Source organism: Lutjanus erythropterus, chromosome 12 (assembly GCF_056507025.1).
Source record: "Lutjanus erythropterus isolate fLutEry1 chromosome 12, fLutEry1.hap2, whole genome shotgun sequence".
Taxonomy (NCBI): domain Eukaryota; kingdom Metazoa; phylum Chordata; class Actinopteri; order Lutjaniformes; family Lutjanidae; genus Lutjanus; species Lutjanus erythropterus.
In genome coordinates, this window is record NC_139328.1 from 24,206,620 (window position 1) to 24,224,449 (window position 17,830).

General features: G+C 39.3%; 1 protein-coding gene across 9 annotated transcripts in view; it reads left to right on the forward strand.

The window, feature by feature from the left end:
- The window catches only part of LOC146318044 (rho GTPase-activating protein 12-like), a 68,034-nt gene that overhangs the window by 39,593 nt on the left and 10,611 nt on the right, over positions 1–17,830 (forward strand). For 5 of the 9 annotated variants that reach the window (XM_084731632.1, XM_084731630.1, XM_084731633.1 and 2 more), the window contains exons 3-6: positions 12,838–13,107; positions 15,397–15,603; positions 16,128–16,208; positions 17,541–17,669. In XM_084731632.1, coding sequence (XP_084587758.1) covers positions 12,838–13,107; positions 15,397–15,603; positions 16,128–16,208; positions 17,541–17,669 — 687 coding nt within the window. The remainder of the gene's footprint in view (positions 1–12,837; positions 13,108–15,396; positions 15,604–16,127; positions 16,209–17,540; positions 17,670–17,830) is intronic. The other 4 variants (XM_084731634.1, XM_084731635.1, XM_084731637.1 and 1 more) reach the window with 2 other exon arrangements.

The following is a 17,830-nucleotide window of genomic DNA, read 5'->3' on the forward strand; positions in this document are numbered from 1 at the left end:
TTTATTTGTCTCATGTTAGCTTCCAGTCAAAGTTAGCGATTGTTTTTTCCCACTTGAAGCTTCCAACTTCCAACCTCCTAGTAGTCCAGGTGTACAATGCCAAATGCAAACAAAAAACATGGCTGACCATGACGATTAATGTTTGTTTAGATTTCTGCCACAGAAACCTGTGCCCATGGCATTAATTATAAAGATACCTGTGGTAGACTTGTTGAAGAAATCTGAGGCACTCAAGAGGGTAGGCTTAAAGGTAGGTGAAGGCTTTTTAAATGTCTACCCTCTTGACTGCTTCATATTTCTTCAAGTCTAAACTGAAAAGCACAAGAGGGAAACTTTTTTTTCACATCCCAGCAGCACTCCACGCAGATTGTTTTGTGAATAAATATATGTTACTCGTTTAAATGTGTTCCTGTGTAGCAACATTGTCAGGTAATCTGCAAAAGTCAGTAAATGTTGCATATTTCCTAATGCCTTCTCTTTTGGGGGTATTTTTTAAGTTTTCTTGAATAACTTTTGTGCAGAGAAGACAATTTTCAGAAATTGTTTACTGTAACCAGCTACTTAATGACACCAGTGACATATTTTGACATTAATTTACATGCAGAACAGGTTTTACAATATGATATTATGTATGATTTAGATGGAATACTGGCAAATATACTTGATGTGGCCTTTTAGCTGATGGTTTGCCATTTGCAATGTTCCCTTGGTGCTGCCATTGTTGTGTTGATGTCAGACAACTATTTCTTTATGAAGTCGGGGTAGATCGGATTGGATTTACCCAGAGTACATTTTCTAGTAGGTTGGAAATAGTTTAGCTCAGAAACACATCATGAGCCCTTGGAAAAAAATGCCATTTCAAAGATACATTTTCTACCCATCAACAGGGTTTTATAGCTCAATGTTTCTTCATTAGATAATAACATTTGCTGGTTGACTAGGATGTCATTCCCCTCTGTTCACCCCCATTTCCTGTCTGCCTTTTCGCCCCACTCCGTCCAATAAGGATGAAAAAATGACCAAGAAATCTTAAATCCTCCACAGTGTCCAAATTGGAGGAGAAAGCTACACACAGTGTTTCATCTTTCTAAGTCACATCTCATCACATTATGTGTCCTGAGCAGTGACCGCACCTGTCCCCCTGCTACCCTCTTACATAACCACACACACAGAATTTATATACTGTATATATATCCTTACTGGACCCCTCCAGCCTCCATCCAACAACCACGCAGCAGAATTAGCGTCATTGGCTGCGACTAGTCACTGAGAGAATTAATCAGTCAGTAGAGGCTGTCACCACAACAGCACAACAGCACTGATCATATATTTTAAGAGTGTTACACAGCCATTTTCAGAGTTTATTGAAAAACCGTGTATCATTAATAGGAAATGTGTCCAACTCAGAGAGAGAAGATGTGTCACTGAACAGCTCTGAATCCATTCTTGCTCACTTGTTTTAAATCTCTTTGGTTAAAATGTCTGTAAGGTGTCTGAAAGCAAAGAGTCTCACTGCAATATGAGCTTTTTTTTCCATCTGTCCAGAAACTGTGGGTTCAGGCATCATGTCCCAGCCTGCAGGGAATAGCCCTCGTCCCCTGTGGAGAGGACAGAGCAGCATCCAGACAGCTGCTGTTCCAGACACACAAGCATATGGTCATACACTCTGCAATCTAAAACATACACACACAAACATCTGTAAAAGTTCTTTTCCTTTTACATTTGGGCAGTGCCAACACTAACACTCTTCTGTCTGTGCTTCAGTTCTTTGTACATTTAGTCATGCAACCCACAGTCAGCTGTATAGAGTCACCACAGCGAATCATAGGCTGTAGAAGATGTTACATGTTGCTTCAAAATCAGAGACAGACAAGAATTTTTTCAATTTGTTCCGTTATTCAGGGGCATTAAACCAACTTTTGTCCTGCATGAAAAAAACAGTCCTCTCATTCATTTAAGTTCAAACTAGTGCTGGATGACATGTTCAGATTTTCCAACCGGCCTCCGTCAGCCTAACAACCGTCGATTGCCAATTTATTTGTGCAGTTTTGTGTGTATGTGAGTTTCATTGTGCGAGTGGCAAGTTTACCACGTTACATATGCTGTTTGCTACATCCAATAAATAAATGTAAAAAACTGTCAAATGTCCATTCACCTATTTCCTTTTGAAACAGGAAAATACAGCTTTGCACTTTCTGAAGTCAAGTTTCTCTTTTTTACTGACAAGCTTAATTTTGCCTTATTAACTCAGTGTGAAACACAGTTTATTCAAAAAAGTAAAACTTACCAAAACCATTGTGGTTAGTCTTTCCCTGTCCCAAAAACAATCCTGGTTTGGTTTAATTTAGAGTTAATAATGATTATCAATAATTGTTCAATTACTGTTAAGAATTTCAAAATCAAAAATGTACTGATCAATAATTAATCCATTTCAACCATCAGTTAAGGTAGAGTCACAAAATCTGCAACCCTAGTTGAAAAACAATCCTTAATTCATCCAGTTAGATGTCAAAAAAAGGCCCGAAACCTCTTATTCGGTCTTCGGCTCAGTGTGTGTGTCAATTAAAATCTTTTGATGAGCAGCGGCCCCCTAAGGTTTACCCACCCGTAATGCTATGAGTACTAAAGTTATTACTACTGTGACCTCTTTCCACATCAGTAAAATCCTTCCTCATGTTATGAACCGCTGCACAGTGTTTTATCATTTGATAGACCTCAAAACCAACACTGTCTGTGTTTTCAGTACAGGGCTGTAAAAACACACAGAGGGCTCCACATTGTTACATTGTTGCTGCAAAAGTGGATTTATGAGGTAATGTGGGTCAGTCAGTCAATTGGGCTTATCTTTAGGACACATCTGGTTATAGACAATTGAAATGAGAGACTGGAAGACCGGCAGCGTTTTGACTTTATGTATTTTCTTCACGTGGATGTTATTTCCAAGCACAGTCACATCAGGCTGCTGTAGAATTTGATAGTGTTTTCACAAAGTACTATAAATAAGTACGTCTCAATATATATACAGTATTTGGCATAATATATTAATGTTTTCTGGCATGGTGATATGTAAATGAATAAAACCTAACTGCCATGTACATAAACTTAACTCATAACCCAAACTTTTACATTTCAAAGTGTTGAATTTGGAGGATCTTTTGACAGTGTGTCAAAATTATGAGACAAGAGACTGATCATCTTCTCTGCCTCTTTCCTACATCACTTTCTTTGTTACTTTCTCTCCCTCCTGCTGTTTCTTACATTTGACCCATTTGCAGCTCGTGTAGAGACACGAGCAGATCAGAGTTAGATCCAGAACAAAATCAGGATTCCTCTGTGGACCCGTTTCTCTGACAGACTTCAGCGATGCTACTGTCAGGCAGGATTATGTGAAAGAGGGCACCGTACATCACTTCTGTCTGATCTCAAACTATGTAGAATCCTGTATCCTGTATCCTGCAAAGAACAAAGAAACTTTCTCCCCGCTTTTCCAAAATGCACCCCAAACGAATTTTATTGTATATGTCAGAAAATATCACCAATGGGTGCATGTATTTTGTGTCAACCACAGGAGAGTTGATGGGTCTTATAATATGTGCTTTGATCCATTTGAACAGTAAACTCCTTTGTAATCACTACATAATCAACTTAGTACTGAAACACTAAGTCGATTTCCATATTTCCTCAAATAAAAGCCAGCAGTCAAATAGAAGCCAGGTTTCGAATAACAGCCGAGAGTGTGGTTGAAACAAACAAATAGAGGCAGGCCCCCAAGTATAGGCTGGGATGAAACAAGGATGCATGCCAACTAAGAATAATGTATAATTCCATGGTTTAATTTAATAAATTCAACAATAATGCCATACTGTTTTCATCAAATTTGATTAAATATGTTAGTTGAACATATCAGTGCTGAATATCACAGTCTATCTAGCTCTAGTTGTCATCCTAAAGAAGTTGGTGGAAGATTCAAGTCACATGAGCTGACTTGAATCAGACTCAAGTCGCAAAATTGGGGACTTGAGACTTACTTGACTAACACTGATAAAAGATTCAACTTGACTTTGACTTGGTATTCAAACTGCATTTGAATTTTCTCAATGCTGAGATGGTATTCTTTAATTTTGAAACATTGCTGTGTGATTTCTAGTCCAGTGTGTGCAAACATGGCATCTGACTAGGATAAAGCAAAGGAGGAGAGGCCAATGCAAGAAGCAGCTATCATCGAGGGGGCTAGCCCAAAAATAAAAGCCTAAAATTTGGATTCAAGGACCACAGCTGTATGCAAGGTCTGCGCCTCAAAAATCAGTAACACGACCACCAAAACACCCAACTTCATCCATCACTACAAAACCTACAAAGAAAGGTAGAAAGCTTAAGTTATGTTAGATTTGGCTTTGAATTGATCCTGCACTTTATTGAGAAAACATTAATGTAAAAGATAATTGAGGGACTGATTTAAGGCCATGTAATGTTAACCAGTTATGTGGGCATGTTGCCAATTAGCACAAATGTGTTTGGTTTAGATGTAGAAACTGGGAGAGATCATCAGAATTTAATATGACTTGACTTGTGACTTTCTGGATTTGAGCAATGACTTGACTTGTTTGATTCTCACCACAGTAACTTGGGAATTGCTTGGATTTACTTGTCATTCACATTTTATACAATAATTTAAAATGCTCCTTTCTTGCTCGATTCAGTAGCTCCCTCTCATTTTGTATCTGTCACATTGTCTCTGCTGTGAAGGTAGGTGTGAATGAAGGGATGCTGTCCCCAAATAGACACATGGATGTATAATACTCAACTTTAGCTGATGGTTAGTTTTTAGTTGATTATTCGTTATTTAAATGTGGATGTAGCTACCTGTGAAGTGTCCAGGGCTGCCTGACTGACTGCTTCCTGAATCCAGCACCCTAAACTTCATAAAGCCACTCAGAGCTCAAACTCACCTCAGGCTATTCACTGAATTTCCCTGCATTGCTTTGTCTGCTCTTTTCTACTGTTGAATGTACCATAATTGCGCTCTGGAGTTGTGTAATTGCCTTGGGTGGTGCCGGTGTTCAAGGCGTTTTTGTGTTGACTTGCAGTATGTTTGTCCGCAGTTTGCTTCTCTTCCCTATTATTCATGTCAGATTTCAGTTGGATTTAGCAAGGTTACCCCAGACCAGAATGAAAGAGACACCAGACTGTAATGGACATGTGTTTCCCAGGCTTGAAGTTCTTCAGGGTCTCTTGAGGATACGTTTTTTTGGACTCCAGCCATTCACCCATGTTTTTGTTCTATCTTTTGTGCTCATGGTTAATTCTTTCCTCCCCATGACAGAGATATTTATGGGTGAAAAATGGCCAAAATGAAGACAGATTCTAGTTACAGACACAAAATACAAGTCTAGAAATTAAGATATCAAAATAGCAATCATGCAGTCAGCTAATAAGTTGGAATGTGTTATGGTATTTGTGATGTAATCTCACATAGAAAGACAGCTTGGCGACTTTCCATGTGCTCTTCTCTAATACAACCTCCTGTCTTCCTGTTTCGATCAGGCTCTTTCACACCTCCTGGCTGGTTTCACTGGTCCTTTGTCCACCATGACCAGTGAACCAAAATTTCTCTTGGTTTTAATCAGCTTGGATACTCAATCCTCAGTTATGAAAGGTACTATGACGCAAAATTTTTATTGCATGCTTGAGTTTTGAAGATAGGTAAAATACCATGTTTGGCAAGTAAATCTAGCAACCCACATGCCAAACTTGGCAAAACATTGCTAAACTATTAACTTTTTTAATAATCAATTATAAATATGTTTCATGCAGAATAACAGAACATGCTGTTTTCTGCCTCTCAAATATGGAGATTTCCTGCTTGTCTTTGTTTATTGTCATATTAAACTGAATATCTTGTCATTTTAGACTTGGATCACCTTGGATTTTGAAAAATTGGAATGGACACTATACAGTATTTTCTGACATTAAATTGATGTTGCACTCCTAGATTAAACATGACAATTAACTTTAGTCTTTTTTGTTATGTAATAACCACCAAATAAAACAATTTGCATGGGGCAAGTTATAATTTACTTAAAACAAGTTTACTCAAACTAAACGTTTTACCCAAACATGAATTAAATTAGGTATTTAGCTTTCTTGCTATTATAACTGTTGGTGTTTCTTGTTGCTCACGATGCTCAAATTATGATAGCTGTCCATGGCAGACAAATTTTGATGCACAAGGTGTATAAACAGTAAAGTGCCTGCCTAAGGATCAAATTTTGTACATTATGGCAATGTTGTCCAGATCCAGAAATAATGAAGAAGTGACTATAAGATGAAATCTGTGTCCCACACGTGAAGGAAGGAGTCTGAATGTCTGCCTCTGTCAGCTGTATTGGGATATTGCCAAATTGGGAAATATTACAAAACATTTCCTACCAAATGTTATGCAATATGTGTCATTTGGCAGCCCCTCAGTGACAGTGAACATGTAAAGCTCTGCAGCGGCACTTTGCCTCAATGAAACTAAAAACTGAATGGATGAGGAAGTTGAGAAGAGGTAGCTGTTGTCTGTTTTTGTGGACATGTTTGGACATGTGTGAACTTGCAGGTTTGTATATCAGTCTTACCCACACACTCATGAGGTGGCATCAAAGTACTCCAGTGTGTGTGCATGTTTACAGCGTGTGTATGTTTTATGTTTTCATGGCCCAGATCCCTGTGGTATGCAGCAGAGCAGGTTCATTGGTGTCAAACAGTAAAGGGGAGGAGAGAGGAGGTGAACATGTGGAGCCCCACCTCCTCCTCAAGCAGAGGAGGAGGTGGGGCTGGTATCATGCTGCCACCTAAAGGATGCTGATGTCTCCACCTCTGGTCTATTTGTGACATATCTGATGTTTCTGGTTCCTAGAAAACAGAGAAAGATTTTTTAAGCGGCAGTCCGCTTTCAGTCAGTTTGGATTTGGACTGATTTCATTAGTTTGGTATCAGCTGAAGAACAGGCAGCTTAAACATGTTGGTTTAAGTTTAATGTTTCCCATTGTGTGTTTAAGTACATTCAAATACATTTACTTAAATGCTGTACTTAAACATACTACAATGAGTTTTGAACTGCTCAATTTAATACCAATGCGTCTATAAGACCTACATAAGCAAACAAGACAGCAAAAATATTGGTTATTTCTCTTTAGTCATTCTTAACGCCTTCCCTCGCGTCCAGTTTTATTTACATAGCCTAATATCACAAATCTCAATTTGCCTTATGGGGCTTTACCATCTGTATTGTGTGGGACACCCCCTGTGCTGTAGACCCTTGATCATGTTTGGAAAAACTCCTCTCAAAAATCCTTTTAAAGGGAAAAATGGAAGAAACCCCAGGGAGAGCCACAGAGGACAGATTCCTGGTCTAAGGATTGACAGATGTGCAATAGGTATCACACATCTGGAATGGAACTGTAAAATCACATGAAATACAGAATTTGTTGACAAAATTTCTAATATGTAAAATTCTTAAACATATGTTAAGAATGTGCATCCAGGAGAAAGGATCTCTCTCTGTAATTTGATCTTTTTGTATGTTAACCACTGATCAGACAAACTAAGCAACCTGCAGACAAGAAGTTGAGCCAAATGATCCGAAGGCACCGAAAGAAGCACTGAAACCATGACTGAAAACAAACACTGAAAGCACCCAACAGGCTTCACCTGCTTTTATAAAGGAACCCAGCAGTTTTAGAGTGACCCCCCAACTTTCTGCGAATCAGGACAACATCTTAGAATAAAATGAACAGTGTGTTCTGAATCTCACACCAGACTAGTCTAAATATAAAGCAATGTGTTGCCAAAGCATCTGCAGCCATATCCATCTAATATTAGCTCTGATGCATTCAAAGCCTGAAGCAGAGTCCTCGGTCTTCTCTCATTTCTCTCTATCTCTTTTTCTGTCTGGCTCTGATGTGGTTTATCTGCGGCTGAAGAACACTGGACCAGTTGATTGTTATTCCACTGCAGAGCTGCAGGCGGTACAGATAAGACTCTGCAGGTCTCCTATCTGGAACTGGCAGCGTCACTCTCCATCCCTTCCTATTCTCTACCCATTAACTTCTGCTCTGGCCTCAAATAGGAAATTAGGAGTATGCTGAGCTGCAATCAGAACTGCTGATTGGCTGCTGCAGTGTATGTGCCCTCTGGCTCAGTGCTTCTTACTGCAGACTGTACTGTCGGTGTTGTGTAGCTGCAGTTGATTCTGCTGTGATAGAGGCTTAATGCTGAGTATTTAAATCAATCTGATCAATTCATGAGCGCCTTTATCCCAACAACCAGGTGTTGTGATCATTTGTATGATTAAAGCTGTGATGGGCAGTTTATCTTTGGTGTCACTGGGCAAAAATTCCACAATAACCTTTCAGCATATTTAATTTAAGGGGTCTGAGAGAAAACTTGACTTTAGCACCTCCTCTTGGCTCTGTTTTCAGGCTATAGATAATCTGTCCCAAAACTCTGGCTATTCACATTAAGCAGTTTTGGAGAAAAATATTAGAATTTTCAGTCTCAGTCCTGGGTCGGAATGAGACTCAACAATCAACTATGTTTTTCTAGAATCTCTTACTGCACTTTTAATCGAAATGTCTACTTTAAATGCCAGAAAATAGTGAGAAATTCCTCTCAAAGTTTCCCAGAGCCAAAAGTGGAGAGTCTTTAAAGTCCTTGACTTGTTCCACCAACAATCCCAAAGATGAGAAAAGAAAAACAGCAGATCCTCACGTTTGAGAATCTGGAACCAAAGAATGTTTAATCTCCTTTCTTGATAAATGACTCTAAACAATTCATCAGTCATCAAAATGGTTACCAGTTCATTTTTATTGTCAGCTGAAGAAGTGGTTTTGATTATTTAATAATACTAAGTTTATGTGATAGCAATCAGTTTTGATCATTTCAATTTGTGAAGTCCTGTCGTTAATAACGGTAAGCCTCGGCAAACATTACTATAAAGGAGAATCAGATCAAATTCAACATGCCTCCCCATGGTTGATGAATTTATTTAACATTGATCCAGAATCTGAAAGTGAACCAATTTACTCTGCTGAATGTATCAGGTGTCTGTGACGTGTAATCTTAAGCTTTCACTCAACATTAGCAGCTCACACATCATTTTAAGCTCAATGGTCAGATGGTAAAAAACATCCTACATTAGCAAAATGGTCCTTGAAACATAACTTGATCAACATATTTGCAGCATATAAGACTAAAGTTAACAAGTGCCTTGTAACATGGTTGTACCCTTTACTGCATGTCTGTGACTTGTTACTGGTAGCCAGCATTAACTAAAGCATTTAAGGACCATAAAATGAGACCAGCATGCTCTCTGTGTGACTGTATAAATACAAAACAACTGTTGCAGGAACCACGTTAGCTGTGTGTTCATGGCTTACACAGCAGTGCAAGCTAGCTGGTTAGCTTATCACTTGGCAAAGCTAATTTCTTAACAGGCTAATTGCTGAAATCAATCTTTACTGACATTACAGTGGTACAATAAATACACTTAACATCAACAAGACAGAGCTGCATCACGAATAACAGAGAGAGTCGAGTTATTGTGCTACATCACACTGTCACATCACATTGTCTGTGACAAAGGCAGAAGCATGACAACATAACAAAGTGTCTCTAAACAAAAATGTGTGAACATGAAGAATTCACAACATAAAATAAATATTTAGAAATTTCTTTCAGTTGATCGCAAGAAACATGTCTGCAGCAAGCCTGCCACCAGAAGATGACTGGATTGCTCTTTCTTATACACAGATTTGTACTTTTGACATTTTATCAAAGTACTCTCTTCAAAGTACTATTTATTTTCTTTTAAATTCAGTTGCTCATCTTTGAAAATGATTTTTCAGTCAGGAGAGTTTCATGGCCATCCAACTGCCCACCACCTAACATATACAGAAAAGCAAGACTTTTACTTTCTAAACCTTGAACGCCCAAAGCCCTCCTGCCACTTCACAACTCTTTAGTACATGATAACACTTGTACACCTGACAACCTCCACTAAAGCACGGTGCACTTTCAAAGAGAGCAGCTCCCTCCATGTAAGAGGTCAACCTCTTAATGTCCCCCTGTGGTTCAGTGGTTCTAGAGCTCAGTATTGATTAGGTGGTCAGTCTGTTCACACCAGATGTCCAGCACCAGCTGCTCAGAAATATACCGCTATAATGCAGTGAAGAGACACCCCCTGCATTTTTAACGAGCCAACCTGGCGGTGCAGCCTTTAGTTACATAATGAGTGCTGTTATGTGACATAGCCTGTATTGCTACTGTCACTGGAAGACCAAACTGCAGTTTCATTGGGATCTTATGCTCAGGCTAGGGCTGCAACAAATTATTTTTATTGTCAAATAACCTGTCAATCATTTTCATACAAAATGTGTAAAATACATGTCTTCAGGGTGCTTATTTTATTCAACCAGCAATCCAAAACCCCAAAACATCTTTCATTTACTCCCATAAATGGCCGATAATAATAATAATAGATTTTCTTGAGTGTTTGCACAGGTTTATTAGGGACATATGCCATCAGGTAAAATGATTCCCTGTTGCACTAATGTACACTGCTGTGAAAACCCACCTCTTCAGTATTTTTGTGGAAAGTTTGTGGACCCTCCCATCACTTAAGTGAAGATTAACAGCCTTGAGAGGAAAATATGGTTTTGTGGCTGAAGGGGGGGATACTAACTCAATGGCTTTTTTAACGGTCGATTGACTACCAGGACTTCCCCTTTGACAGATCCATGCTCTAAATCACATGTTCACTCAGCATTATACAGGAAGACCACAGAACGGTGTCACCACCGTTCACTGCACGCAGTAATTCAAACTCCAAAAACATTACGCAGGGACGATGGCAATGACCCGTTTGAGGAGAAGTTTTTTTAGAGCAATCTCAATGCATGAAGAGGACGATGTGTTTAGCTGCTCACCACCAGAGGTAATACTTTATGCATTTTCAAATCTTAGGCATAACTTGGCTTCTAAGCTGCAGCTTGCTTCACAGTGTAGTTCTGTTCTGTACATGAAACATCTGTTGCATTTATGTCCATCCTGTGAGGGGATCCCTCCTCTGTAGCTCTGTAGCTGTAGGTTTTCCCTCTTCAGGAAAAAAAAATGCATTAGATACATACTGTGGACTTTTTATCATGGTATACCCATGATAAAAAGTCCACAGTATGTAATTATTGTGATAATTACCACTCCTCTCCATATAACATGTACATATTTATTTTTTCTTTTAACTTTAAAAGCACCCAGCCATGACCTAAGAAGAGTGTCTGCAGCAGTCTTTTACTTTGGAAGTTTAGTGCTTTTTGTAATGACTTGATGGTCGAACTTGCAAAGTGAGTTTCCCTGTTTTTTCTGAGCTTTCTGACCAGTAACCAAAAACAGGTAGAGGAAACTACTTTAAATTATGTAATATATTATGTATAATGTATGCACTCCACACCTTTGAATTGCCATGCTGTGATACTGTATTGAACGGCAGAGTGTCCAGGCTTCCTCTAGTCCACTGATTATTGGATTCTCGCGTGTACCTCCAGCTGTTTGCTCGGTTCCTGCATATTTCATCCCTATTGATCCCCGTGCAATAAAAACATCACAGAGCCAGTGTTAGGAGGCCTTGGGGCACTGGCATTATTTATGACTCTCTCTGCCCTGTCGCTCTGCAGCCAGCCAGCTTCTTTGTAATGCCAGCATGAAATAATCATGACAAGCAGCAGCCCATTGACTGGATCAGTCGCGCGTCAGGGCTTTTGAAGAATGATGCTCTGTCATTAGAGGCACCACGCTGGCTTTACTGCAGCTGTGGAACGGTTGTAGTTAAACTGGATACAGGAACTTTTTTGTGCACTTGTCAATATCATATCGATACCAACAGTGTGCATTGATTCGATACTTTCCGATATTCTTAATTATACAACTCGCTATAATTTGGTGCAATAAATAAAAGCATGATTGAACAAATTCAACAGTTATTTTATTGTTATTTTTTTGTAGACTAAATGATTAATCATCTAATTACTTGCAGACCTACCTATCACTACTAGAGAACTGAAGGGATTTTTTTCTTATTTTGTATAAGAGCTGTCTTTCCAGATTAAGTTTTAGGGTGGGTCTTTTTTGCAAATATAATGTTTATGATAACTAAAAGACCTCTACATTGCTACCATTTCAGTACCACAAAAGTCTGACAGTATAGTCAGGCTATATAAGAATTGTCATATTGCCAGTTGCCATAGTTCTGTGTGTTCACAGCTGTGAGGATGAGTGTGGACAAACTGTCCTCCTAGTGCTCAGGATGCGTGTTGATGGTCAGTTTTACTTCCTAATTTCTACCTGACATGGGTCACTGCCACTCTCAGTTATATAACCACAGCACTTCCTTCCCCTGTCCTCCTCCTCCTCCTCCGACTTCATTCAATTTCTCTGCTCCTTTATTGCCAACAATGGCCTATGTCAGCTTGAGCTACAGCTATTTGACATTTCAGCCATTTCCTTTATGCTCAAATGTCATTCAATGTGCAGCACAAACACTGCACAGATTAAGTGATTGACTCCACGTGGAGCTCAGTGGGAACATGATATTAACCGCGTGGGGGTGAGGTGTGACAGAGGGTGTTTTAAGTGTCCGTCAGTTTACAGGTGCAGCTGTTGATTTACACTCTGGGAAAGCTGTGATTTTCTTACATCATGGCTTCATCACTGGACCTTTTCCCAGATTATATAACAGACTTAAATCCTCTCACACATGACTCACAGTTCCATATTTCTTTCTTTCTTTTTCCTCAACAGACGGTGTCTTCATCCGGCCACGGCCGCTCTGAGTCACCAGTCTACACCAACCTCCAGGAACTGAAGATCACTCAGACCAACCTGCCCCCTTACCCCTCTGGCTCCCCTCTCCACGTCCTCGGCGACTGGGAGACCTACAAGGACCAGAACGGCAGGCACTTCTACTTCAACCGCTCCACCCAGGAGAGGACCTGGAAGCCGCCCCGTGCCAGGGACACCAGCATCGGGAGCTCCAGAGGAGACAGCCACAGTGCAGGAGAGAGTTCTGAGGTAGAGATCATGTACAGAGCATTCAACCAAACACACATGGATACATACTGACAATTTTTTTTCTATCTTTATGAAGAACTTCCAATGTTAGATCACAGAGACCTGAAATAAAAAGTACCCATTGCTAGTTGTCAAGCCAGTGCCAAAAACAGTGATCCTTTATTAAAACAAGAGGTTGATTGGCTGCCTAGATTCTCAGCAAGCCTCTCATTAGTCAAAATTGAACAATATTCAGATGTGGTGATACTGTGAGAACAAGTAAAATATGAATAAAACAGAATCAGAATCTCCTCTTGAAAAAAAGGGGTTTTTACTATCCCAAGTAGCTGTCTTCTAGCTTCAAAGCTTAAGCAGCAGTTATTTGTTTTTGAACCTTCACTATGACGGGGGGTCTTCTAACGGAAGGCAGAGGCAGCATGTGCCTTTTCTTTTTCTCTGATCCACTGTCCGCCTTGGTGTCGCTCATGCTTCCATTTGTTTTGTCAGCCTGTTGCCGTCCCTCTCTGTTGGAAAGGTGTTGGTCTGAGATACTCCAAGGCCTGCGCAGTGTGTCCAGTTCACACAACAGCAGAAGCAACTGCTGTTTCTGTCTCTGTCAGGGACAGGGAAAGAAGCAGCTTGATGAAGACTGACAAAACACTGGCAGCAGGAGTGACACCGAGACGGCTAGCGAGAAAGATAAAAGAATAGTCGAATGTTAATTTTGCCACTTGAATACTATGGCAACATATGAAGTTTCGAAGCATTGGGTACAAGCTTAGTTTATGTTTAACTGTATTCTAACAAAACAACTGAGGGCCCTTAGGAGAATACAGTCCTTCAGAGTAAATTCAAATGATGTGTCAGGTGTACAGGTGGTTGCTGGTAAAAAGGGAAGTTATAAAAATAAAAACATTGTATTTACAGGTAACACACAGGTAGCCACATGTCTTAGGTGTGTTGACAACCAGCTGAGCCAGTGTGATTTTAAAAAGGTGAATTAGAACTGTAGGGAGAGTCCTATGGACAAAGTTGTTAAATCACATCTAAGTCGCTTCACTAAAAGCACACCTCCTCATTATGACTGCAAACACAAGTGCCACTAGCGCAGCGAACACTGACAGTAAAGGACGGAGGAATCTGAAAAATGTGGAGACAAGAGTTTGTGAAGCGCTTGACCTTTTGTCACACATTTGTAAACACATGGTCAATCACTGCAGAAGGCAAGCGGGACTGCTGTTTAAGTTGACTGACAGGGATCTCCGCTCCTGTCTGAAGATGAATTATTGTGTTTTCCTTACCTTGGAATGAGTTCACCATGTTGCACCACCATATTTCTACAATGGCCCAGAATGTACAAACTAAACTGTGGCTCTAGATATAGCCTTTTGCTTTTTAATGAGTTTCATGACCACTGTATGTTTTCTACATACATGGAATAAGAGGGTGAGACGAATTGTTTACAATATGAAACCACTAAATGCCACTAAATTCCACACACAGGTCCTTAAACAAAATAAACTGAAAATAAGCTAAACCAGTGGACATGTGAGGCTTAGCCAAAAGGATGACTTTACAAAAATGTCTCTAAACTCAAACTGGTTCTCACAAGCACAGAAATACAAGAACTCACACACACTTGATAATTTATACCGAGTCAGAGACAGATATTAAATAGATAACAAATACAACAAAATTGTTCTGTCGGCACTGACAGATTGTTAGGAGAGATTGGAATTGTCAGACAGAAACATCTTAGAGAAAATTATTTTTGTTTTTCTTTGTGACATGAAACTTGATTATACAGCCACAGCAGAATGACTTCTTAAAAACTGAATAAAAAACACATGCAGGCTTTTGCATTGCATTGATTTCTGTGATTAACTGGGAATGACTACACATTTTTTATGATCAATTCTCACACAAACACACACAGTTTGTGACACTCAGATTAGCCTGATTCATTACGGAGTCATCTCTGATTTTGAGTCAGCCTCTGTTTCATTAATGGCTGTAGCACACTGCCACCTACAGGCAAGAAACAGTCACTGTCACTTCATTCATCCCCTGTGACACTGCAGCAGCAGCCACCTTCAAATTCACGCTACACTGTCTGTAGTCAGGCTTGAACATGAGTGATTTTTAGCTCTCTGGTGGGTCTTCTGGTCTCTTTACTGTGTTTAAGTGGTGTTGGATAGTTTCTGATGATTTACTGGTTCTGGGTGCATGACTGTCTTCTCTTCTCCTGTAACTCCATGGTGAAAGATGCCCCTCTTTTTTTCTCCTCTCCTCTCTTTGCACTAATGATAGACCACTCCTCTCTCGCTCTCGCCGTCTCTCCTTCCCTTCCTCTCGCTCTCCATCGGTCGACTGCAGCCTCTGTCATCGGAGGACACCTGCTTCAGTACCTACTCTAGCCAGTCAGACAGTCAGTACGGCTCGCCGCCACGTGGCTGGTCGGAGGAGATGGACGAGCATGGCCACACGCTCTATGTCAGCGACTATACTAATGAGAAGGTACCAGCTGCATGGGGATGATCTGCTGCTTCTTTACTGTGGTGGTTTCTGGGAACGCATGTGGGAGAGGATTTTGGGTTGATTGACAGTAGATTTCCCTCAGTAGTGCACAACACAAATGTTTCCACAGAGTTGTAACACCACAGCATGAGAACGATTAACACTGCAAGAGAAACTATGAAAACATGGAATTGTTTTCTGCAGTTTTCTTCAGAAGGCTCTCAGAAATAATGGTCCAGAATCAGATATGCAGAATCAAAAAAATACATTTACTGTATAAGGTATAAGAAAAGTGACGTAATTACTATTCATGTCAAATAAAAGCTTGATGTGGAAAGGTGGAAAATATATGCAGAGAGGACTTAAACTCACCACTGCATAATGACCTGTTTGCATTTTATAGGATTAAAAAAAAGGTTCATCTGTGGTCCTTAGATTTGATGTTATTGCACAAATACTTACTAATGTCAGGACTCATACTAACGAGCCTTGTGTTTCTCCTGTTTGTCTGTGTGCACCACCAGTGGTTAAAACATGTTGATGAGCAGGGCAGACAGTATTACTACAGTGCAGATGGTTCCAGGTCAGAATGGGAGCTGCCAAAGGTAAAACTCTACAATTTCTCAGACTGATAAAAGTGTACAGTTCAATATAACTGTTATGAGACTATAATTTGAACTTCTGTTCCTAAAAATAATGTGATGTGATATCAGCAAAACTGAATATAACATACTCATACTTAGTCATAAACCTAGCTATTTTGCAGAAACAGCAAGCTGCAAGTAATAAATGTTTTCATTGTGGCTCAATCTTAAAACTTATTTATTTGAGTAGTCAATTAATTGTTTGGTATAATATATATGGAAAAATAGGGCCCATCTGAATTTCCCTTCTTCAAGTTTACCAATCAGTTTTTTTTTTATCTGACAATCAGTGCAAAACCACAAACACAATATTGACAATAATATTAAATTATATTATATTTAAAAGAAAAAATCCTGTGGATATCATTCATTCTTTTAATTTTATTTATTTATAAGGACAGCACACATTAATGAACATTTCTGTAAATGTACCATTTTTAGCCAAGTGGCTAATTTTCATGTGCGATGCTTTGAAACCAAAGAGATGATGCCCAAAATTTACAGACAGAAGACAACAAGAAGCCCGAAAACTGCAACAGCAGCAGATATAAAGATGAACTTTCTCAAGCCAGTGCAAAAGCTATACAGAGAAAGAGGAAGCAGCAAATCAGTGCAGTAATACAGCAGATTCCATACATGTACAAATGCAAGCAAGCAACACGAAATAGAGCCAAGCAATAGTGATTACAGACAATTTTTGACACATGACACGGGACAGCAATAAGCAAAAGGATATAAATACAACAGTCATGAAGATTCTCTTAAAAATTAAAGAGAAAAATGGTGATATCACACACAAACACTATGTCATGCAGCACATGTAAATTACTAAAATGATTAATTTGTTATCAAAGCTATTAATAGTCAAAATCAGCTTAGATTAGTTTCAGCACCAAAGAGCAGTATTCTGAAGACGAAGAGCTCAGTTTCTGCACTGGTGAGATTTGTCACCTTTTCCATACAGACATGTAAATCTCAGGTATTTTTTTTAGAAGATTAGTTCTATCCACAGACTTCTGTTAATGGGGATACTGTGCTTATACAAAACAAAAATGCTAGACAAACAGTGATAAAATATTATCTAAAAGTATAAAAGCTGTGCAACATAAAGTAAACTGTATAAAGTGATTAAAATAGACAATAATCAATTAAAAGAGAATAAAAATATGTATAAAAAATAGGCTCCAAGAAGGAATATATTTGTTACATTCAGGTGAAGAGTCTTATGTGTACACATTTGCATAAGGCAACATTAAACAGTTTATTGACACATGGATTGTGTGTTCCCTCCAGTACAACCTTTCCCCTCTGCAGCCATCTGGAGATGCTCCGAAGAGTCGCAGTCTGGACAGGAAACAGGTGGAGCCCATCGTCCTGACCAAGTGGAGACACAGCGCTTACGTCCAAGACCCCAACGACAAGGTCTGACATCAAATCTGCAAACTTAACACTCAAGACTAGATCCACTGTTTAATACTTGATTTCACATCTTGCAAAAAAATCTGTGATGACTGTTTCCACAGAAAAGGAAATTTTATAATTTCTTTAACACCTGCCTGTTGTGCTAAATGATTGCAGTTTTA